The sequence below is a fragment of the Gymnoscopelus microlampas genome, assembly GCF_963454915.1.
Source record: "Gymnoscopelus microlampas genome assembly, chromosome: 21".
Lineage (NCBI taxonomy): Eukaryota > Metazoa > Chordata > Actinopteri > Myctophiformes > Myctophidae > Gymnoscopelus > Gymnoscopelus microlampas.
This window is the reverse complement of record NC_139958.1, coordinates 40,360,366-40,382,528: the sequence shown is the minus strand read 5'-3', so window position 1 is coordinate 40,382,528 and position 22,163 is coordinate 40,360,366. Positions and strand designations below refer to the sequence as shown.

Genomic DNA, 22,163 nt, shown 5'->3' with positions numbered 1-22,163 from the left:
CATTCACAGGCAGTGCAGGCACTATTGCTTTAATGTCAGCGTTACAACTGGATTCTCAGCAGGTATAGTTATCTTTATCTCTGCCACTAGTAATAGACAGCAGATTATGGATCAAAGTCTATCCACAGAAGTATTGTAGATAAAGGAGTAGGAGATTAAACCAGGAAGGCGTTACGTATTGTTGTCGGCGGCAGAAAAAATAGGAGATGCCTGGGACTATGAGGGGTTATGAGGAGGAGGTCTTGGATAGTGTGTGTGGGGGGGGGGGGGGGGGGGGGGGGCATTTCCAACAGACTGCTTGTATTTCGTGGGACCATTGTTCTTGGACACGTCTGACTCATCACTTGACATGATGAGGTATTTAGAGTCAGCAAGAAGAGAGGATTCTTGAATCTTGATTCTCTGTTACTGTACATAGGCTCCCATTCCATCTACCGCTTTGTAATTCTCTCTGTGTGTGGATTTGGGTGACAAGAGACAGGGGTGTGGCAGCTAGTTGGAGCCTCCTCAGCTGCACCTCTTCAGCAATCTACTTGTTGTCAAATTATTTGTATGAGCTCTTGTTCAATTGAATCTTGTTTATTTGATACACTTATTTGTTTTAGTTCTTTCTCATTTGATTTTCCTATTTGCCTCATCTGCTTAAGAAAGTAGGTAGCTGATGTATTGCACTTTTACCGTAGCGCTGGGTATACTCTTAGTTGCTTGTTATAGAAGAGAATTCACTTAAGACTTCTGGTGATTAGTAGTTTGCTTGCCTACCATGTTGAATGCACTTATTGTAAGTCACATTGGATAAAAGCGTCTGCTAAATGACTGTGATGTAATGTAATGTAATGTAATCTAGTTGCCTCTTTATAAGCTCTGCCCTGTTCTCCAGTTTTTTGTCAGATCCTTAACGCATTGTGCTTTTTCTGAAACCAGAACCTGTTTGATTCCTGTCCTGTTCTTGTGGCTTCCCTGGACCTCCCCTCGCCTGCTCTGCCAGCCTGAGCCTATAGGCCTCAAGTTTGGGCTTATCCCTTATTTGACCTTTTGCCTGCTTTTGCCTTGTTGCTTTTTGTTGCTCTCTGGGCTGGCAATAAAACTTTGATTTTTTTTTGTGTTTACTTAACCTTGCGTCCGTGTTTGACCTGTAGACTTTAACCCTAACGTTCTCTTGATTCTTAGGCTCCTGGGTCTTTGGCTATGAAGGACTACGAGGAGACCACGGCCTTCCTTGGACAGTGGGGACGCTTCCAGCAGACGGTGTTCTTCCTGCTCTGTGCCACCACCGTTCCCAATGGCTTCAGCGCGTACTCTGTCATCTTCCTGGCCGACACCCCCCGCCACCACTGCCTGGTTCCAGATGTCAACCTAACGGCAGAGTGGCGCAAGGCCATCATCCCAGTGCAGGTGAGCACCTGACGCTGGTGTATTGTTCTTTACGATGTGTCTCCATATGTTAACCCATTAAGACCGGGAACGCATCTGTGTGTCATTGTTTTAATTTATTTGGATATTCAAAAATAGCAGATCTACAAGCTCATAGCGCGGCACCGAGTGCCGCGCTATGAGCTTGTGGATCTGCTAATTTTGGAAAATCCGTGAAAATGTGTGCAAATCTTTGAATGTGTATTTCTTAAAGTGAACATTTGTAACTCAAATCTTTGCTTCTGGGGGGATTCTACAAATGTCTTCTAAATCCTAACATTTTTTTTTATGTTGCTATAATCAGTGGTTCTCAAACTTGTGCATGTCAAGGACCACCCAAAATGTATTTGGCCACGGACCCCCATCTCAAAATATGTTGTTCCAGGGAACCCCAGAAGCAAAGATCGGAGTTAAAAATGTTCGCTTTAAAACATATATATATATATATATTCAAAGATTTGCACAAATTGTCCAAGATTTCTTTTTAAATGGCAGATCTACAAGCTCATAGCGCGGCACTCAGTGCCGTGCTATGAGCTTGTATATCTGCTATTTTTGAATAGCCAAAGAAATCTTGGAAAAATGGATTCATTTACAGTATGGCTTAATGCATTCTCAAGGGAGGGGTTTGTAGAAATCCATCCGGGGGTCCTTGAGGGGGTTCCGGGGGTCCCCAGCTAAATGACGGATAGGAAGCAAAAGGACACTTACTGGTCTGTAACTCTGAGAGTGTACAAAATGGAATTTGTAATAGTTTTCATCATGAAGATTTATTTGCTTCCCTAGCACGAAAGGGGAAATTAATCGGTATCGGCTATCTGTTATCGGTCAGATTGTTATTTTTTTTGTTATTTCTTTAGTTATTTATCAGTATCGGTAGGGGCCCGGGATTTCTATATTGGTGCATCCGAAGTTACCATACATACCATACATGCATACAGCTTATAGGCTCTATGCACAGCAGCCACATTGTAAAGACCTTCACAGGTGTTACCAATGAATGATACTAATGAAGGCTCTGTTCCATTCAAGGTGCTGATATTGTGCATGTGGGCTAAGTCGAAACACTCTGCTACACCAGTGGGTCTCAAAAGTGTGGTCCAGGGACCCTCATGGTTCCTTAAGGGGTTTCCAAATGGCCCCTTACGGTTGTGTACAAATGGAACCAAATGTGGTTCCATTTGTACACTCTCAGAGTTGGGGGTCATGGAAATTGAAAAATCTGAGAACCACTGTGCTACACTAAACGGAACAGAGCCTTCATTACTAGTAGCATAATCATTGGTAACACCTGTGAAGGAAGTGATAATATGGCCGCTGTACATAGAGCCTATTGCACTGTAATAAAGGTTATTATTATATTTGACGAGGTGGTGAACGGACAGGAGGAGCAGAGCCGATGCCACCGATACAGACTGGATGAGGTCAGGAACCTGTCCGCTCTGGGCTACATCCCCGGTCGGGACGTGAACCTCACTGAACTGAGACAGGAGAGCTGTGTGGACGGATGGAGCTACAGCCGAGACATCTACCAGTCCACCATCGTCACGGAGGTGCGTGCATGCGTGCGTGCGTGCATGTGTGCGTGCGTGCGTGTGTTTACACTTTCAAGTTAAAGCTACAATGCATTTCTGGGGTGCATAGACCCCCCCCCAAATGAAAATTGCGGCGCGCCCAGGATAGGTGTCCCTTATTTTAATCTCTGGGAGTTGGCAACCCTAACCTTGCCATACCTTATAGTCAGGGGATATTAGCAGAATATTTTCCAATCTTGGAATAAATTCCTTACCAAAAGAATCTTCACCAATGTGTTTGTAAAGGTGTCTAGTAACACATCTCACAAAGACTGAAATTCAGTATCCCTAGGAGAATTTTTGACAGCTCCTTAAAGTTGGGGTACCCACCATAACCTTGGTTGTATACGGCCGTATACACGGCCATAGCCATGTATACTTTTTGTGTAAAAAGCCCATTGAGATTGGGCCGTTTTTAGCCCAAGGAGTGGTTTTGGTGCAAAACAAATGATTGCAATGGATTCAGAATCATAAAAACACCCTAGTTTGACACCTCACATGCTACTTAAAACAGAATTAGGTTTCGAGAGCCTATCAGGCTTCGAACCCTATTACATCTCTACACTTTCATTATTATTCTTCCGCCGGTTTTGCCAGTTCTGGCCTAACCGCCTGGTCACTTTTTATGAAATTCGGCAATATGGTAGAGGGCTATGCCAAACGGCGAAAACCCGAAACTCACAACCATTGGCCAAAGGGTGGCGCTGTAGCACTCAATTGAAATATGCCAACTTTGAACAGGTACAACTCATGCCCTGTTTGACCCACAGCCATGAAACTTCGATGCACACATGCGTCTCCTCATGCCTAACAACTTTCACTGTTTGACTTTTGACCTCTGACCTTTAGATCTCCCACCATTTCGAATTCTATGAAAAGCAGTAAAAAGCAGTAAAAAAATCACTTCTCCTGGGATTTATGAGCAATCTGTACGAAACTGTATATACATGAACTTTGGACCAATGCCGACAAACGTAACTTAGCGGATTTTCCATAAGTGAAAACGTTAAGCTTTTATAAGCCAATGAAAATTGCAGCTTTTTTTAAATTATTCATCTGCCCCTAACACATACATGCAGACTCACATTTGTTTGACACTTTGCAATATTGTAGAGGGTCCTTCCAAGTATCACTGAAACCAATCTTACTCCAATTGGTCAAAGGGGGGCGCTATAGCAATTTTTTGAAAATGCAAACTTTAAACAGGCAAAAGTCATGCCTCGTTTGGCCGACAGCCGTTAAACCTGCTTACACATGTGCCTTGACTCATGAGGAACACATGTATCACTTTGACCAGTAAGCTCTGCCCTTAGATTGTCTGCAATTTTGAGCAGTTTGAAAAACATTTAAATCCAGGATTTCTGAGCAATTTGCATGAAACTGTGTCAAATACATGTTTGAGGCCCTTTTTCACAGGTTCAGGTGTGTTGGTTCAATAGCTTGATCGCTTAATCATCTGCCTTGAAACCATAGGGTAGCCGGTTCGAATCCCACCTCAGGTAGACTTAATTATAATTGCATTGCACACAACATGACTATACCAATGAATACATGTGCAATTGTTAAAGATGACGAGAAATGCATACTTGAAAGTAGTTCTTTTCAATGTATGACGTACTTCATTCGCGCTTTTGTTTTGTTTGGTTGGATTCTCCCTTTTCACTGTCTAAGGCTGTGTATTGGATAGCTCCACCAGTAGAGTGTGAGTCTCATGTGCCGAAGGTCCCTGGTTCGAATCCCACTTATTACAGTTCACATTTAAATTGCATTGTACAAAACATGATCCTGTTAATTCAGACAAGTGCAATGTTTAGACAATAACACGAAATGCTTTTGAGAGTAGTTTTTTTTTATGTATGACATACTTTCTTGTGAAAATAGCCGATCTACAATCTCACACCTTTTTAGATAGCAACGCGTTGTGAGCTTGTAGATCGACTATTTTCCACTAGTTTCCATTCCGAAATATATTGAGCAGTTTGAAAAACATTTAAACCAAGGATTTCTGAGCAATTTGCGTGAAAGTGTGTCATGTGTGTGAACTCCCTTTTCACTAGTACAGGTCTGTTGGCCCAATGGCTTAATCATCTGCCTTGAAACCACAGGGTTCCTGGTTCGAATCCCACGTCATGTAGAATTCATTATAATTGCATTCCACACAACATGACTGTATCAATGAATGCATGTGCAATTGTTAACCAGTAAACTCCGCCCTTAGATTGTCTGCAATTTTGAGCAGTTTGAAAAACATTTAAATCCAGTATTTCTGAGCAATTTGCGTGAAAGTGTGTCATGTGTGTGAACTCCCTTTTCATCAGTTCGGGTCTGTTGGCCCAATGGCTTAATCATCTGCCTTGATACCAGAGCGTCGCCGGTTCAAATCTCACCTCATGCAGACCTCAACTCAATTGCATTACACACAACATGACTGTATCAATGAATAAACATGCAATTGTTAAATGAAACGCTTATTGAGAGTACTTGTTTTCAATGTATGATGTACTTCATTCCCTCTTTTGTTTTGTTTTGTTTTGTTGGATTCTCCCTTCTCACTGACCAAGGCTGTGGATTGAATAGCTTGATCAATACAGTGTTAGTCTCATGTGCCAAAGGTCCACGGCTCAAACCCCACTTGTCACACTTTACATTTAAATTGCATTATGCAAAACATGATCCTGTTAATTCAGACATGTGCACTTTGCTCTCTCTCTCACTCTCTCTCTCTCTCTCTCTCTCTCTCTCTCTTTCTCTCTCTCTCTCTCTCTCTCTCTCTCTCTCTCTCTCTCTCTCTCTCTCTCTCTCTCTCTCTCTCTCTCTCTCTCTCTCTCACTCTGTCACAGTCTGCCACTCTGTCACTGTCTGTCTGTCTGTCTGCCAGTCTGCCACAGTCTGTCTGTCTGCCAGTCTGCCACAGTCTGTCACAGTCTGCCAGTCTGCCAGTCTGCCACTCTGTCACAGTCTGCCAGTCTGCCACTCTGTCAAAGTCTGCCAGTCTGCCAGTCTGCCACTCTGTCAAAGTCTGCCAGTCTGCCAGTCTGCCACTCTTGTCACAGTCTGCCAGTCTGCCATTATTCTCGAAACCGCTAATTGCTGCTTGCAGCTATATTTATTATTATTATTATTAAGGTTTCGAGGCCAATAGGCTCGAAGCCTTATTACATCTGTAAGAGTTCATGATCTTCCGCCGGTTTTGCCAGTTCTGGCCTAACCGCCTGGTCACTTCTTATGAAATTCGGCAATATGGTAGAGGGCTATGCCAAACGGCGAAAACCCGAAACTCACAACCATTGGCCAAAGGGTGGCGCTGTAGCACTCAATTGAAAATGCCAACTTTGAACAGGTACAGCTCATGCCCTGTTCGACCTACAGCCATGAAACTTCGATACACACATGCGTCTCCTCATGCCTAACAACTTTCACTGTTTGACTTTTGACCTCTGACCTTTAGATCTCCCACCATTTCGAATTCTATGAAAAGCAGTAAAAAGCAGTAAAAAGCCTACTCCTCCTGGGATTTATGAGCAATCTGTACGAAACTGTATACACATGAACTTTGGACCAATGCCGACAGACGTAACCAAGCGGATTTTCCATAAGTGAAAACGTTAAGCTTTTATAAGCCAATGAAAATTGCAGCTTTTTTTAAATTATTCATCTGCCCCTAACACATACATGCAGACTCACATTTGTTTGACACTTTGCAATATTGTAGAGGGTCCTTCCAAGTATCACTGAAACCAATCTTACTCCAATTGGTCAAAGGGGGGCGCTATAGCAATTTTTTGAAAATGCAAACTTTAAACAGGCAAAAGTCATGCCTCGTTTGGCCGACAGCCGTTAAACCTGCTTACACATGTGCCTTGACTCATGAGGAACACATGTATCACTTTGACCAGTAAGCTCTGCCCTTAGATTGTCTGCAATTTTGAGCAGTTTGAAAAACATTTAAATCCAGGATTTCTGAGCAATTTGCATGAAACTGTGTCAAATACATGTTTGAGGCCCTTTTTCACAGGTTCAGGTGTGTTGGTTCAATAGCTTGATCGCTTAATCATCTGCCTTGAAACCATAGGGTAGCCGGTTCGAATCCCACCTCAGGTAGACTTAATTATAATTGCATTGCACACAACATGACTATATCAATGAATACATGTGCAATTGTTAAAGATGACGAGAAATGCATACTTGAAAGTAGTTATTTTCAATGTATGACGTACTTCATTCGCTCTTTTGTTTTGTTTTGTTGGATTCTCCCTTTTCACTGTCTAAGGCTGTGTATTGGATAGCTCCACCAGTAGAGTGTGAGTCTCATGTGCCGAAGGTCCCTGGTTCGAATCCCACTTATTACAGTTCACATTTAAATTGCATTGTACAAAACATGACCCTGTTAATTCAGACAAGTGCAATGTTTAGACAATAACACGAAATGCTTTTGAGAGTAGTTTTTTTTTATGTATGACATACTTTCTTGTGAAAATAGCCGATCTACAATCTCACACCTTTTTAGATAGCAACGCGTTGTGAGCTTGTAGATCGACTATTTTCCACTAGTTTCCATTCCGAAATATATTGAGCAGTTTGAAAAACATTTAAACCAAGGATTTCTGAGCAATTTGCGTGAAAGTGTGTCATGTGTGTGAACTCCCTTTTCACTAGTACAGGTCTGTTGGCCCAATGGCTTAATCATCTGCCTTGAAACCACAGGGTTCCTGGTTCGAATCCCACGTCATGTAGAATTCATTATAATTGCATTGCACACAACATGACTGTATCAATGAATGCATGTGCAATTGTTAACCAGTAAACTCCGCCCTTAGATTGTCTGCAATTTTGAGCAGTTTGAAAAACATTTAAATCCAGTATTTCTGAGCAATTTGCGTGAAAGTGTGTCAAGTGTGTGAACTCCCTTTACATCAGTTCGGGTCTGTTGGCCCAATGGCTTAATCATCTGCCTTGATACCAGAGCGTCGCCGGTTCAAATCTCACCTCATGCAGACCTCAACTCAATTGCATTACACACAACATGGCTGTATCAATGAATAAACATGCAATTGTTAAATGAAACGCTTATTGAGAGTAGTTGTTTTCAATGTATGATGTACTTCATTCCCTCTTTTGTTTTGTTTTGTTTTGTTGGATTCTCCCTTCTCACTGACCAAGGCTGTGGATTGAATAGCTTGATCAATACAGTGTTAGTCTCATGTGCCAAAGGTCCACGGCTCAAACCCCACTTGTCACAGTTTACATTTAAATTGCATTATGCAAAACATGACCCTGTTAATTCAGACATGTGCACTTTGCTCTCTCTCTCTCTCTCTCTCTCTCTCTCTCTCTCTCTCTCTCTCTCTCTCTCTCTCTCTCTCTCTCTCTCTGTCACAGTCTGTCTGCCACTCTGTCACTGTCTGTCTGTCTGCCAGTCTGCCACTCTGTCACTGTCTGTCTGTCTGTCTGTCTGTCTGTCTGTCTGTCTGCCAGTCTGCCAGTCTGCCACTCTGTCACTCTGTCACAGTCTGTCTGTCTGCTTGTCTGCCACTCTGTCACTGTCTGTCTGTCTGTCTGCCAGTCTGCCACTCTGTCATTGTCTGTCTGTCTGTCTGTCTGTCTGTCTGTCTGTCTGTCTGCCAGTCTGCCACTCTGTCACAGTCTGTCTGTCTGTCTGTCTGCCAGTCTGCCACTCTGTCACTGTCTGTCTGTCTGCCAGTCTGCCAGTCTGCCACAGTCTGTCTGTCTGCCAGTCTGCCAGTCTGCCACTCTGTCACTGTCTGTCTGTCTGTCTGCCAGTCTGCCACTCTGCCACTCTGTCACAGTCTGTCTGTTTGTCTGTCTGCCACTCTGTCACAGTCTGCCAGTCTGCCAGTCTGTCACAGTCTGCCAGTCTGCCACTCTGTCACTGTCTGTCTGTCTGTCTGCCAGTCTGCCAGTCTGCCACAGTCTGTCTGTCTGCCAGTCTGCCAGTCTGCCACAGTCTGTCACAGTCTGCCAGTCTGCCAGTCTGCCACTCTGTCACAGTCTGCCACTCTGCCAGTCTGCCACTCTGTCAAAGTCTGCCAGTCTGCCAGTCTGCCAGTCTGCCACTCTGTCAAAGTCTGCCAGTCTGCCACTCTTGTCACAGTCTGCCAGTCTGCCATTATTCTCGAAACCGCTAATTGCTGCTTGCAGCTATATTTACATTTTGATTTTGGGGGGGGATTTTTTTTAACCAAGGTTATGGTGGGTACCCCAACTTTAAGGAGCTGTCAAAAATTCTCCTAGGGACCTAGACCGTGGCGTCGCGGTCTAGGCACCCTGGTTGAAAATCCTTAATAGCAGTGTGCCGCGGGTTCGCGTCCCGTTCCCGTCGGCCTTTCCTGCATGTCTTCCCCCCATCTCTCTCCCCATTCTTCCTGTCAGACTACTTTCCCTGTCCCTCTCCAAGAAAAACAATAAAAAAATACCAAAAACAAATCTTAAAAAAAAAAAATTCTCCTAGGGATACGGAATTTCAGTCTTTGTGATATGGGTTACTAGACACCTTTGCAAACACATTGGTGAAGATTTTTTTTGGTAAGGAATTTATTCCAAGACTTTTTAATATCCCCTGACTATTAGCTGAACTGACGCCATTGGCAAAATTGCCAATACTTTTACTCAAGTACATTTTGAATTTCCGGACTACTTGTAACGGAGTATTTCTACATTGCAGTAATCGAGTACTTTTTCCACCACTGTACAATTTTTATTCAACCAAAGGTGGACCCGGAAGTGTCAATCTTTCTTTACTGTATAAATTCTCAACCTGCAGTTTGACCTGGTATGCAGCAATCAGTGGAAGCAACCGTTCACATCCTCAGTGTACTTCCTGGGAGTTCTGTGTGGATCCTTCTTCTCTGGACAGATGTCAGACAGGTATTTCAAACACATGGCATGATTATTTAATAATGACCCATGACTCTTCAGGCTTGTGGGAAAATGGCCTGAAATGAATGAGTACTTCACAGCCTTCCTAGAGTAGCCTAGTAGTGGAGTCAAAAGTAAAATATTTGTCTTTGAAATGTAGTGGAGTGGAACTCATCAAAAAAGTATTTAAAAAATACTCATAGATACAGATACTCATAAAAAGTGCAGTACTCAAGTAAATGTGCACCGTTACTGTCCTCCACTGCCCATGTGTGAGAGATAAGGATGTGTGATTGCACCCTTTGACCGTATGGTCAGTTATCCTGTGCTATCGTTGGTCTATGTGGTTTATAATCCACCAATAATAACTAACAGTTTCCCTTTGTCCAGATATGTATGGCTGGCCTATTAAAAAGAAAAAACATTGTTTTTATCTAGACCTGTACACCTCTAGATAATGTTTTAGTCGAACAACAACTTTGACTGCTCAAAGGCCTCTTTTGATTCAATTATCCAGATGTATGTTGGATATTGTGCACATAATGTTACATTTAGTATGCGGTTAGCTTGTCCACAGATTCTAATGTTTACCTCACCTGCCTTCTAACTATGTAGCGCTTAATTGTTTTTCTTTGCACTCTATTTACGTGATTACCCTGTAATTTGTTGACTAGGGTTCCAGCCATTTACTCTGATCTTGCACTTTGTAATTGCGACCGTAGGTCGCACTTACTACAGAAAGCTGCTCCAGGTGTCCGTCCGTCACTCCGTCACTCCGTCACACACGTCACACTTTTGCCCTGCTCATATCTCCGCACCCGTTGCCCCGATCCATGCCAGATTTTGCACACACACTCCTTACCTGCCAAACTACACCCTCCAAGGACCCCCGGAGCTCCAGGGACCCCCAGCTGCCTCGGGGACCCCCAGCTGCCTCGGGGACCCCCAAGTGTAAAAAATGAGCACATGTGGACAAATTACCAAATGACCACCCCAACGGGGCTGCTCACGGGGCATTCCCGGGGACCACCCACTCCTGGTGCTCCAGAACGGATGCAAAAGTGGTGGCGCCCCCAGTGGAGGACCCCCTGCCACTGCAGCTCACATAAAATGCCGTAACTCGGGGGCTTGCCCCCCACAAACAATCCCTCCTTTCCCCTATAAACACACTCTCTCTCCCACACCACACACACACACACCAACAGCTCTTGCCTGCACACCTTTGCTTTTGGTCTGCCATACGACTGCTGAAACCTTCCCGCAGCTTTTCTTTCTTTCAGGACTTCAGACAAACATTCCTGAACCAATCGCCGTTACAGCCCTCTTCTGTATACATGTGACCTACGGTCGCTTATCTCCCGATTAGGGAGTCTTACTGGTGGATATGCATATCTGCAAAATGTCTAACAAGTAAATTGTAAATGTATAAAGGAAAGAGAAACAAAACACGCTAATTTTGTCACCTTTATTTTGAAAGGTTTGGAAGAAAGCCAGTTCTGTTTGCAACCATGGCAGTCCAGACACTTTTTACCTTTGTCCAAATCTTCTCTCCTTCGTGGACGGTGTTCTCTATCCTCTACTTCATTGTTGGTTTGGGCCAGATCTCCAACTATGTGGCTGCCTTTGTCTTAGGTATGTAACAACTGCTCACATGTCGTCACTAATGGCCTAAGCCATTTTTTTAGGAATATGTTATTTTTGCCTATCCCTGCGTTTTAACAGCGGGCAACTCTGGGCGACGTCGCCCAAAAAGATAAAGAAAATCCATCTTTCATCGCCCCCCCGCCCACTTCGCCCGATCGCCCGAAGTTGCCGGCTCTCATAGACTTTCTTTATATTTTGGGCGACGTCGCCCGGCATCGCCCGAGAATCGCCCGCTGTTAAAATGCACCGTAAGTCAGCTCCTCATGACACTGGCCACCTCTCCTAATTGAAACGAATACAAGTCATTTCGCCCTTTCCGCACTTCGCCCAAAAAGTCGGACATTTCGCCCAAAAAATCGGACATTTCGCCCATACATTTCGCCCGTTTTTGCGGACATTTCGCCCAGACATTTCGCCCATAGATAGTGAAGCTAGCTGGCCGTTTGTGTGCGAGAATGAGAGAGAATCTGTGTGTGTGTGTGTGTGTGTCCCTTTTAAGGACCCCAATTGAAACAAGCCTAGAAGCTTTCTTGTGGTGTTTATCCTTTTAGTTGACCTTGTACCAGTGAATTGTACTGTCATGAAATTGTACTTTTTCCTTTTTCCTATGCAAATAATAAAAACCTCAATCAATCAATCAAACTGACTCAGGATATAGACAGGATATAGCTAAACTGTCCATGCATCATTATGTTTTCTATTCATTTCTATTCTGATAATTTAGTTGCCCTATTTGCAAATAGATGAAGCCTTTAGGAATAAAATTCCTAAATCTAATTTGTTTTCAAGTGTAATCATTCAGAAAGAATGATTCAAGCCAAATCTAACAATTACAACAATTTAGGCTGGGGATAGATTATATTATCGACTCAGTGGCCTGTTTTTCAGTGCATTTCAGTGTTTGATTGATTTACGTGTCATGCTTGATTCCTCAGACGAAGATCCAGCAGAATCTAAATGTTTAGTTCTGAAATGAATTTAGCTTGTTTGGCCTTTTTTATTTTTGTATTGTCTTGATTAGGATTAAATGGACAGTGATAGTGAAGTAATGTATATAATGAACAGAGCATATGGACAGATAACTGACAGAGGGCATAGCTAATGTTAAGCATGTATTCTGTCAGTTCTGGACTGGGTTGTAGACATGTTTTAGGCCTATTTGTAAAACAAGCCAACGGTGTCTGTTGCTCATGACATAGGAACAGTGGAGATGACTTCTGACATGCAGCAGCGGTGAACAGGTTTGCCAGGAGTCATATATACACACACACACGCTAAGACAGGAGAAAAGGAACATTTACATTTGCAATACTTTTTATTCTGCTATTCTGTTATTGTCATTACAGTACAGATGCATCACAGAGGCAGGTCACATTCCATTCCTTTGTCTTGAAATTTCAATAGACCTAGATCCAGGAGGTGCGGAATGGGCCATCTGCCGCCAATTAAAGCAATTAAAGTACACAGAATCAGATAGCTGGACATTAAAGTACAAAGATTCAGGTGGTGATCAGTTAAGGCGTTTGTACCTTTTCCTATGCAAACTGCAATCAATCAAACAGTAGAACAAGTTGTAAACGGAGCTATGCAAATAGTCAAACAGTAGAACAAGTTGTGAAAGTTGAGAAATTCCCCTCTTAAATAAAGCCATTTATAATGAATGGTAACTATAATAATTGCAAAAGTAGGATGTGTGTATGTATGTATGTATTCCCCTCTTAAATAAAGCCATTTATAATGAATGGTAACTATAATAATTGCAAAAGTAGGATGTATGTATGTATGTATGTATGTATCTAAATAAAGCCATTTATAATGAATCTCGCACAACTGATTGATTATATAAGTGCAGTGCAGCGGTAACTCCGGTAATTATCTATAATAATTGCAAAAGTAGGTAATTTGATTTCAATATAATGAATCTCGCACAACTGATGGATTATATATTTATAATGAATGTCGCACAATATAATTGCAGGGCGAAATGTCTGGGCGAAGTGTCTGGGGGTGGGCGGGCGAAATGTCTGGGGGTGGGCGAAATGTCTGGGAAAAACGTCTGTGGTGGGCGAAATGTCCGGGCGAAATGTCCGGGGGTGGGCGAAATGTCCGCTCAAAAACAGGGGCGAAATGGTTTTAGGGCGATATGTCTGGTTACCATTGAAACGGATCATGCTGTTCCTTCCCCTTTTAGTATAATGGCTATCTCCCTAGTGTGACTTGGGCCAAAATAGGCAATTGTTTTGGCCTAAGTCACATTTTTTTGTATCCTAAGTCTGAAGTAAATCAGTAAATCATTCAGGTTTAATCCTATTTAAACCTATTTAAATCTCGTATGTTACATAACTGACAGACAGTGTTATTGTTGAGCCGACGGAGTGATGGCTGAAAAATGTGAAACAACAAGCTCACAACACGGCACGGTAGCTTGTAGATCTGCTACTTTCGGCCAGCGACTCCAGCATTAGGAATGCAATGAAATGATACATTATACATGGGCAACTGGGGCCACATGCGGCCACATGCGCCCCCCCCCCCCCCCCCCACCTTCACTTAATGCCGCCCGCAGGTTAATATTGGAACACTGATATATTATTGATTTCAGCTGTTACAATTCCAAACTTGCAAACATGACCCGCTTTAATTACTTCAGTCTATATTAGTAGCTTAAAGGGGAAATCCACCCATTTTCAATATTTAACTATGTCATTAATATAGCATAAAGGAGTTGTGTGGAAATAAGAAAAAAGTTCCCCCCTTTCTGTGTTGCCTTGAACTGGAGGATTGATTGTGGGTTTAACATTGCAAATTACAACGTGATGACTCATCATGTTGTAATTTGCAATGTTAAACCCACAATCAATCCTCCAGTTCAAGGCAACACAGAAAGGGGGGAACTTTTTTCTTATTTCCACACAACTCCTTTATGCTATATTAATGACATAGTTAAATATTGAAAATGGGTGGATTTCCCCTTTAATGACTATTAAAATTCTAATGTCTTTTTTATGTCCAATGTATTCATATTTAAGTTCATAAAGCTAACATAAGTATAACTAAATGCATTTGAAATTAATTGAAAATGTTACTTTTCAGGATTCCAATTCAGATATGTAAAAAAAAAAAAATAGCAAACATTGCAGATCTACAAGCTCAAAATGCATCTATTTTCGCTACTTTTGTGTGACAAAGAATGGCAAAGTACAGCATTAATTTACGAAAAATACGGAGGTGTCTGCCCGACAGTATATGCAATGTGGCCCTCTGGAGTGAGTGTGGAAATATAGTGTCCCTCTCCATCATCAAAGTTGCCCACCCCTGCATTAGACATACTGTGCATATGAAAATTATTGCAAAATACAGAGTCTAGGTTTATGGAAATCTGTGAAACGGAGGAGCTCTAGCCGATAAACGTGTTTTATTTTGGTGTATTACTCTCCCTCTGCTTCCCTCCAGGTACGGAGATCTTGACAGGAAACGTGCGTGTCCTGTATGTGTCTCTGGGAGTGTGTCTGTTCTCTGCTGTTGGCTACATGATGCTGCCTCTCTTTGCTTATTTCACAAGGGACTGGAAGTATCTTCTGCTGGCTTTATCTCTGCCTGGCCTTCTCTACATACCCCTCTGGTGGTGAGTTGCAGTCATTGTAGAAGAACCATCACTACTGAGCCAGTAGTGTTTGGATTTTAAATGTTTTACTCATAATATTGGGGACTTAATATTATCACCTGTGACAGGCAGCTCACTGTATTATAGATGTTAGTAGTTTCTCTTTTTTTTTAATGAATTCAAATTCTAAAGGGTTTTTATTTAATTTATTTATTTTATAACGTTTTATTCCATTTTACAGGAGAAAAAGAACAGGTAATGAATCCTTAAAGGGATATTTCACTTTCAAACATGTTTGGGGTCATTTCTACGTTTACTCAGGGTTTTGTGAGCACCCCAGAAGTTGGTTGCAGGCATGCAAACAGCCCCGAGGTGAAAAAGGTGACATCATGTTGTTTTCTTTCGGGTCAGGTGTCACACAATTGCTCTATTTGGGTTCAAAAAGGTGACTGTAGCTGAAAAGTGACACTTTTGCATGTCTGTGGTTGATTCAGTATTTAGATTTTTGATATTCATTAATCTGACACCCCTTCCTATACAAACCATGATGGATTCATTGAAAACACCCGTCCTTGGTTCTGGTGACTGATTGTCCTTCTAATGTGTGAGGGCTCGTGTTTTTTCAATTACTTACTTTTCATTTATTTGATTTATTTGTTAATTTTCCAAAACAATTATTACACAAGAAATTGAAAAAAAAAGGAATTGAAAAAACACGGCCCCCTCACACATTAGAAGTACAATATCAGCCACGTTTAACTGGTATCCTTCTTTGAAGCTTGACTACACTGCAACTGCATACACACTTGTGCACTCAGTATAGGTTTAAAGGTTATTTTAGTTTTTTGGAGACGTCTTTTTTCTCTTAAAATTATTACATTTCAAAAGGATGATATGGCACCAATAGACAGCAGCCATATTAGAAAGATTTTGGGCCTCCTCCTTACTTCCTTCACAGGTGTTACCAATGACACTAATGAAGGCTCTGTTCCATTTAGTGTAGCACAGTGGTTCTCAAACTTGTTTTAATTCCAAGCCCCCATACCTCTGAGAGTTTACACATGGAATTTGGTTCCATCTGTACCCTCTCAGAGTTACACACCCGTAAGGGGCCATTTGGAACCCCCCCAAGGAACCCACTGTTGTACCAGAGTGTTTCCAGTGAGCCAACATGCACAATATCAGCACCCTGACTCTGTTTGACCAGAAAGGAACAGAGCCTTCATTGGTATCATTGGGAACACCTGTGAAGGAAGTAAGAAAGAGGCCCAATTTCTTTACAATATGGCTGCTGTGCATGGAGCCAATTGCTTTTGAGGTAAAGCCCTTCCGAGTTCCGACTGTTTGAGCGTGAACCTCTCTCTACTGCGTTCCATAACCAAAGCGTGGACCTTCTCTCTCCTACCTGCGAGGCAGGTTCATCCCAGAGTCTCCTCGGTGGCTGATCTCTCGGGGAAGAATAGAGGAGGCTGAGGCCGTACTGAGAGAAGCTGCTAAGAAGAACAACGTAGAGGCTCCGCAGGTCATCCTTGAAGGTTATGATGTAAGTTGACTTTAAGTCATACTGTTTAACTTTTTCAATTACATTTCTAATGTATTTAATTCTTCACTTGCATATTTTTCACAATAACCATTCCACATAAATGGGTTGTGTGGCCACTTCCCTAAACACTATAAAATAGTATTTGTAATCCCAATGTTCTGGCCCCTGCACTGGGAATCACATTTCTGTAATGACCATAGCTACCAGAGGTGCACCAAAAATACTTCAAAGAGCATTGTGCACAGACGTTATGGAGTGCAATAATACATACAGTATAAAGGGCCCTGCTACATCCAACAGTATGTTAAGAAATCGACAGCGACCATTATAATTGACTTCAAATTTGTCTTCGATGACAGCCGTAGACACATAACATTTTGGCATGGAGGGAGAATACACAATGAACTGAGAGGGAGGAGGCTGATGCTTTGTGTCCTGCAGAGTGACATGGCAAACGACAGAAGTAACCCAGAGGAGCACCACAGCGTTTTAGACCTGCTAAGGTTCACCAAAACCAGAAACACAACACTCATACTCTTCCTAATGTGGTGAGTATCGACAGGTTATTTTTGCCCTCACCTTCTAGAAGGGTATATCTATAAGTATGTGCTTCTTTTGGATGTCTTAAGACACAATAGATGTAGTATGTGTCACCTGTCTCAGAGTGGGTCACTGTGTATGCAGGCACTCTTGCGATCGACGGTAGCAAAAGGGACCTTTTGTCTGTGTGAATATGCGAGCGCGTGCAGTGGGGATGAATGTTTGTCCTGCAAAAATGTATCACTGATTGTACTTTTTTCAAGTTAAAATAGTGCAAATTCACAGAATAGCATACTAAAAACAAAAGCTGAAGGGGTTGGCAAAGACTCTCATTATTGGGAATCTGTGGACATTTCAGTAATAGCATAGCCTGGCTCCAGCCCGTGAATCGCTAGCCACGGCCATTAAAAAAATATGTTCAGGCGATTCTGGTCTGGTGACGCTCTCATAGGAGGTCTCAGCCTCGGTTGAAAATCTGATCGACGAATCGGGATCGGGATAATCCAGTACGAACCAATCGCCAAAGAGTCTTTGAAAAAAAAAACTTTGGCCACGCCCCCATCTCAGCACCCGGCTGCATTGAGAGGGCTTTCAGACTGAATAATGGAGTGAAACGAAATGAAAATTCAGGCTGAGTGTCAGGCTAGTAATAGCAGTCAGTGTGTGTGCTTCAAAACAGTGTCCAAAATGTTAATTTTTCAGGAAATGACAAAAACAAAACAAAAAGTGGAGTTAGTAGGTTTTGTTCATCATTGATAAGAACAGCTGAATGGACCTCCAAGCTCACAATGAGGTTGGCGATCAAAAGGGGGTGGAGTCAGCAAAACCAGCTAACTCCACCCCCCTTTGGTGGACTTAGCTGGTTTAGCAGAAAGTTTGAGGATCCAATGGAGTTAGCTGGTTTTGTCAGAAGCACTTTTTAATACTTTCCATTGGTTCAATATTTGTTTAATCAGCACACAGACGTAAAAGGTGTTCAATAGCACTGATTTATGGAAAAAAATCAAAAAAGCAGAAACATGGAGTTAGCTGGTTTCTGCCCGACAGCAACGATCCCTATATGCATGCAGATATCTATCAATCTGCCCATCCATCTAGCCATCATCCATCCATCTGTCAATCATTGATCAGTACTTACTGCTGGGACAGAGACTGTTGCTGTGTGTGTGTTTGTCCTTCCCAGGTTCACTCTAAACAGTTGCTACTTTGGCCTGTCCCTGAACACGTCCCGTCTTCACGGCGACCGCTTTGTCAACTGCTTCATCTCGGCAGCCGTGGAGGTGCCGGCATTCGTCTCCGGCTGGCTGGCGCTGCAGTGTCTTCCCAGGCGGCTGTCTGTGGCGCTCAATATGGTCCTCGGAGGAGGAATGCTGTACTGCATTCAGCTGGTGCCACAAGGTGACCGTTTCTTTTTTGTGTCTTGGGAAAATAGGGACTTAATCATAGGAAACAAATGAATGTTGGAAGTTACAAGACTACTCCTTCTCAGTCTAAACATTTTTTTTTTTGTGATCAAGTTTTTATTTTATTTTTTGTTCACATAGCTGGAGGATTGAACAAGCATGTCCTGCACAGTACAACTGTGCAGTTGATTCCAGTACATTTGAACTACCCAACAAGGGGTTCTTATTTGTCCCTCCAGTTAAGAGTTTCCCCTACTCCCCACCCCCACCCTACCTGGCCCACAGGTTGAACAGACATAGACAGGTCAGATGCATTAATATATATAAGATAAATACGGCAAGAAACGAAAAACGAGAAAACAAAAAAATAAAATACAAATAAATAGAAATAAAATAAAATAAACAAGGCAGTTACAGATGCAAGGCTGCATAAAAAGGAAAAAACAAAGGAAAAAGATAATAATCAGTAGATATGTATGATGTTAATAGCATGATTTCAGTTTCTCCAATGCTATGGCTAAGGTATCCAGCATGTTTTCTTTTGCCCCATTGGTTCGAGCTATAGAGAGTTCCAGGGAGATCATGTCCATTAGTGCGAGGATCCATTGTGAAGCTTCTATTTTATGGGGAGGTTTCCATCTTAGGACCAGCAGCTTTTTTGCAGCTGTCAGCCCCAAGAGTAAAAGTCTTCTTTGTGGCATTGTCAACCCGATCGCTGAATCATCATTCAACATTAAAATGTCTCAGTCTAAACATGAAATAAAATGTCATCCTTAACAGCATTCCATGCAGCTTTGGGACGTAATAGAATAGAATAGAACTTTATTGTCACATCACATGAATTACAAGTAAAACAGTGGGTGAAAAACATTGTAGTGCAGCTTAAAACAACAACAGCAGTTGAGAGTACAAATAGTGCAAAAAAAACGTTAATAAAGTCCATCCTGTCTTATCTAAAAGAGGAAGGCCAGGCTCCAAGAGTGGCTAACTTGGCAAAGTGTGTGTGTGTGTGTGTGTGTGTGTGTGTGTGTGTGTGTGTGTGTGTGTGTGTGTGTGTGTGTGTGTGTGTGTGTGTGTGTGTGTGTGTGTGTGTGTGTGTGTGTGTGTGCGTGTGCGTGTGTGCACTTGCATGCACATGTGCACACAAATACATGCATGCACAAATATATATACACACACACAACATATCTAAATAGATTGATACATTCGTCTATTCTACTTTATTCTCTTCTATTCTTCTGTTTGCTTAGGTCTACCTGACCTGTCCGTAACACTGGAGATGCTGGGTAAATTGTGCTTTGCCACCAGTTTAGCCATGATTTATGCCTACACCGGAGAGCTGTACCCAACAGTCATCAGAAACACAGCTGTTGGCACCTGTGCCATGGTTTCCAACGTGGGCAGTGTGCTTGCTCCTTATGCCATGCAACTGAGTACGTTTCTGTCCATATAGATCTGCAATGTCAACTTCTACTCTGTCAAAGAGTAATAACTGTTACTATTAGTCAGTGGTGTAAAGTAGCTAAGTGCATTTACTCAAGTACCGTACAATTTTGAGGTACTTTTACTTTACTGGAGTATTTCCAATTGTCTATACTCTTACTTCTACTCCACTACATCTTAGAGGCAATTATTGTACTTTTACTCCACTACAATTATTTGAAAACTTTAGTTACTAGTTACTTTGCAGATATAAATTATTACATTGTAAAACATACATTAACCACTTTAGCCCTATTTTATACCTAGGCTATTTGAAAATAGACGATCTACAAGCCTCCTCGTGATGCGACGCGTTGTGAGCTTGTAGATCTGCTATTTTCAAACAGTTTTGCACTTTTACTTTTGGTACTTTAAGTACATTTTTATACCAATACAAATTTTGAATTCCGGACTTTTACTTGTAACAGAGTAGGCTACTTCTACATTGCAGTATTGATACTTTTACTTAAGTAAAGCAATCATTAGTTAATTAATTAGGTGTTTCCTGACAGAAGTATGGTACTTCAACACTTGTGAACTCCCACATGCTGCATACTAAACTATTAAGTCATTAAAATGTGCTCTTCTCCATTATGCAGGTATATACTACAAGTACCTACCATATCTATTGTTGGCTTCTCTGGCTCTTCTGTCTTCCCTGGCCACTCTTTTCCTTCCAGAGACCTTCGGTCGACCTTTGCCTGAAACTATCCAGCAGATGCATGTGAGAGAAAGGTATGCTCCTGGGAGAATTACTAGTCGTGATCTTGGAGATAAAGACAGGACATTTGTCTTACATTTTTGGGCATGTATTTGGGCCAGAAATTTCTTTTTTTCCTAAATGTTCCATCGGCAAGTTATGCTATTTTTCCTACAACAAAGTATATATGGCTTTAGTGGTTATCTGCATTCATACACTAATCCTATGCCTTTTCTTTGCCAGGATAAAGTGTGCATGTTTCGTCATTCCAGAGGATGAGACCCCATCTGTGCCCCATCTACGACACAATTCTACAAAATGTTAATGTTTGTACATTTCTGTATATTTTACATTTATTTGACTAATATTGGTTAAAATGTGTCAATTAATTTAAAATAAACAACATTAAAATCCAAGTTTAAAGTAAAAGAGGAGATTGTCATTCAGATTAAATTAATTATGTGGGGGAAGTCAAGCTCTTCTTTCTCCCCTTTTCTTTTTTACCCCCAAAATATATTTTCCACATCCACAAAAGATACTGCATCTTCCACTCATTACCAGTGCTACTTTACAATACCATTTATTTTACCATCCATTACTGTATTGAATTGTAGGCCTATATACAGTATACCACCCCAAGTCACATACAGTAGGGATTACAGTCATGGTTGGTAGCAAATTGACCAATCATTTTGGAATGTTGTGTTGCATGAGTATTTGGTTTATTTGCACGCTCACAGTTAACTGCAACATGCAAATGTACAAATAAAAACCTCCATTGTCTCCAAATGTAGTTTGGGTAAAAACAATCATCAAAATCAATCAATCAAGCCAAAAAAAGTGTCATCATCAGGGGCGTCATTAGGGGTCCCAGGGGACGGCAATTGCCAGCCCTCTCCATACATGTAACAGATTAAAACTACATATATATCTGGGGGACAAAATACATAAATAGGTGCACAGCAGGTCTGCTAGGATAAAGCAACCTTAATAGTTTACTATTGTCAAATATAGTAGATGGAGAATGGATGACAATTATACTGTAAATCAGGGGTCTTCAATGTTTTCAGGCCAAGGACCCCCTAGCTGAGAGAGAGATGAAGCAGGGACCCCCTCTATATTGTATAAAATTGTGTTTCAGATAAACGTTTGCTGCTCTTTTTCCCCCTCTACACCTATAACTCTATGCCAAAAATAGCCAATCTACAAGCTCACAACGCCTCGCAGCGCAAGGCGTTGTGAGATCTGATATTTTTGGCTAAAGTTCTCCTCAGAGAAGGGATGCTTGGGTTCAAGTGGTTAATGTAAAAAATAAATCGTATCACAAAGATTTGGCGGACCCCCTGTAGTAACTCTGAGGACCCCCCCAGGGGTCCCGGACCCC

The 22,163-nt window shown here is 41.9% G+C and overlaps 1 protein-coding gene across 1 annotated transcript; it reads left to right on the top strand.

Moving 5' to 3' along the window:
- Positions 1-1,188: 1,188 nt before the first annotated feature.
- Positions 1,189-21,104, top strand: LOC311037993 (organic cation/carnitine transporter 2-like; the record flags this gene model as incomplete). Its single annotated transcript, XM_084047288.1, has 11 exons — positions 1,189-1,395; positions 2,784-2,966; positions 9,769-9,872; positions 11,341-11,495; positions 14,961-15,132; positions 16,528-16,654; positions 17,096-17,202; positions 18,378-18,592; positions 19,848-20,030; positions 20,679-20,814; positions 21,023-21,104. The coding sequence occupies 11 exons, from the start codon at positions 1,189-1,191 to the stop codon at positions 21,102-21,104; spliced, it is 1,671 nt and encodes a 556-aa protein (XP_083903414.1).
- Positions 21,105-22,163: the final 1,059 nt, after the last annotated feature.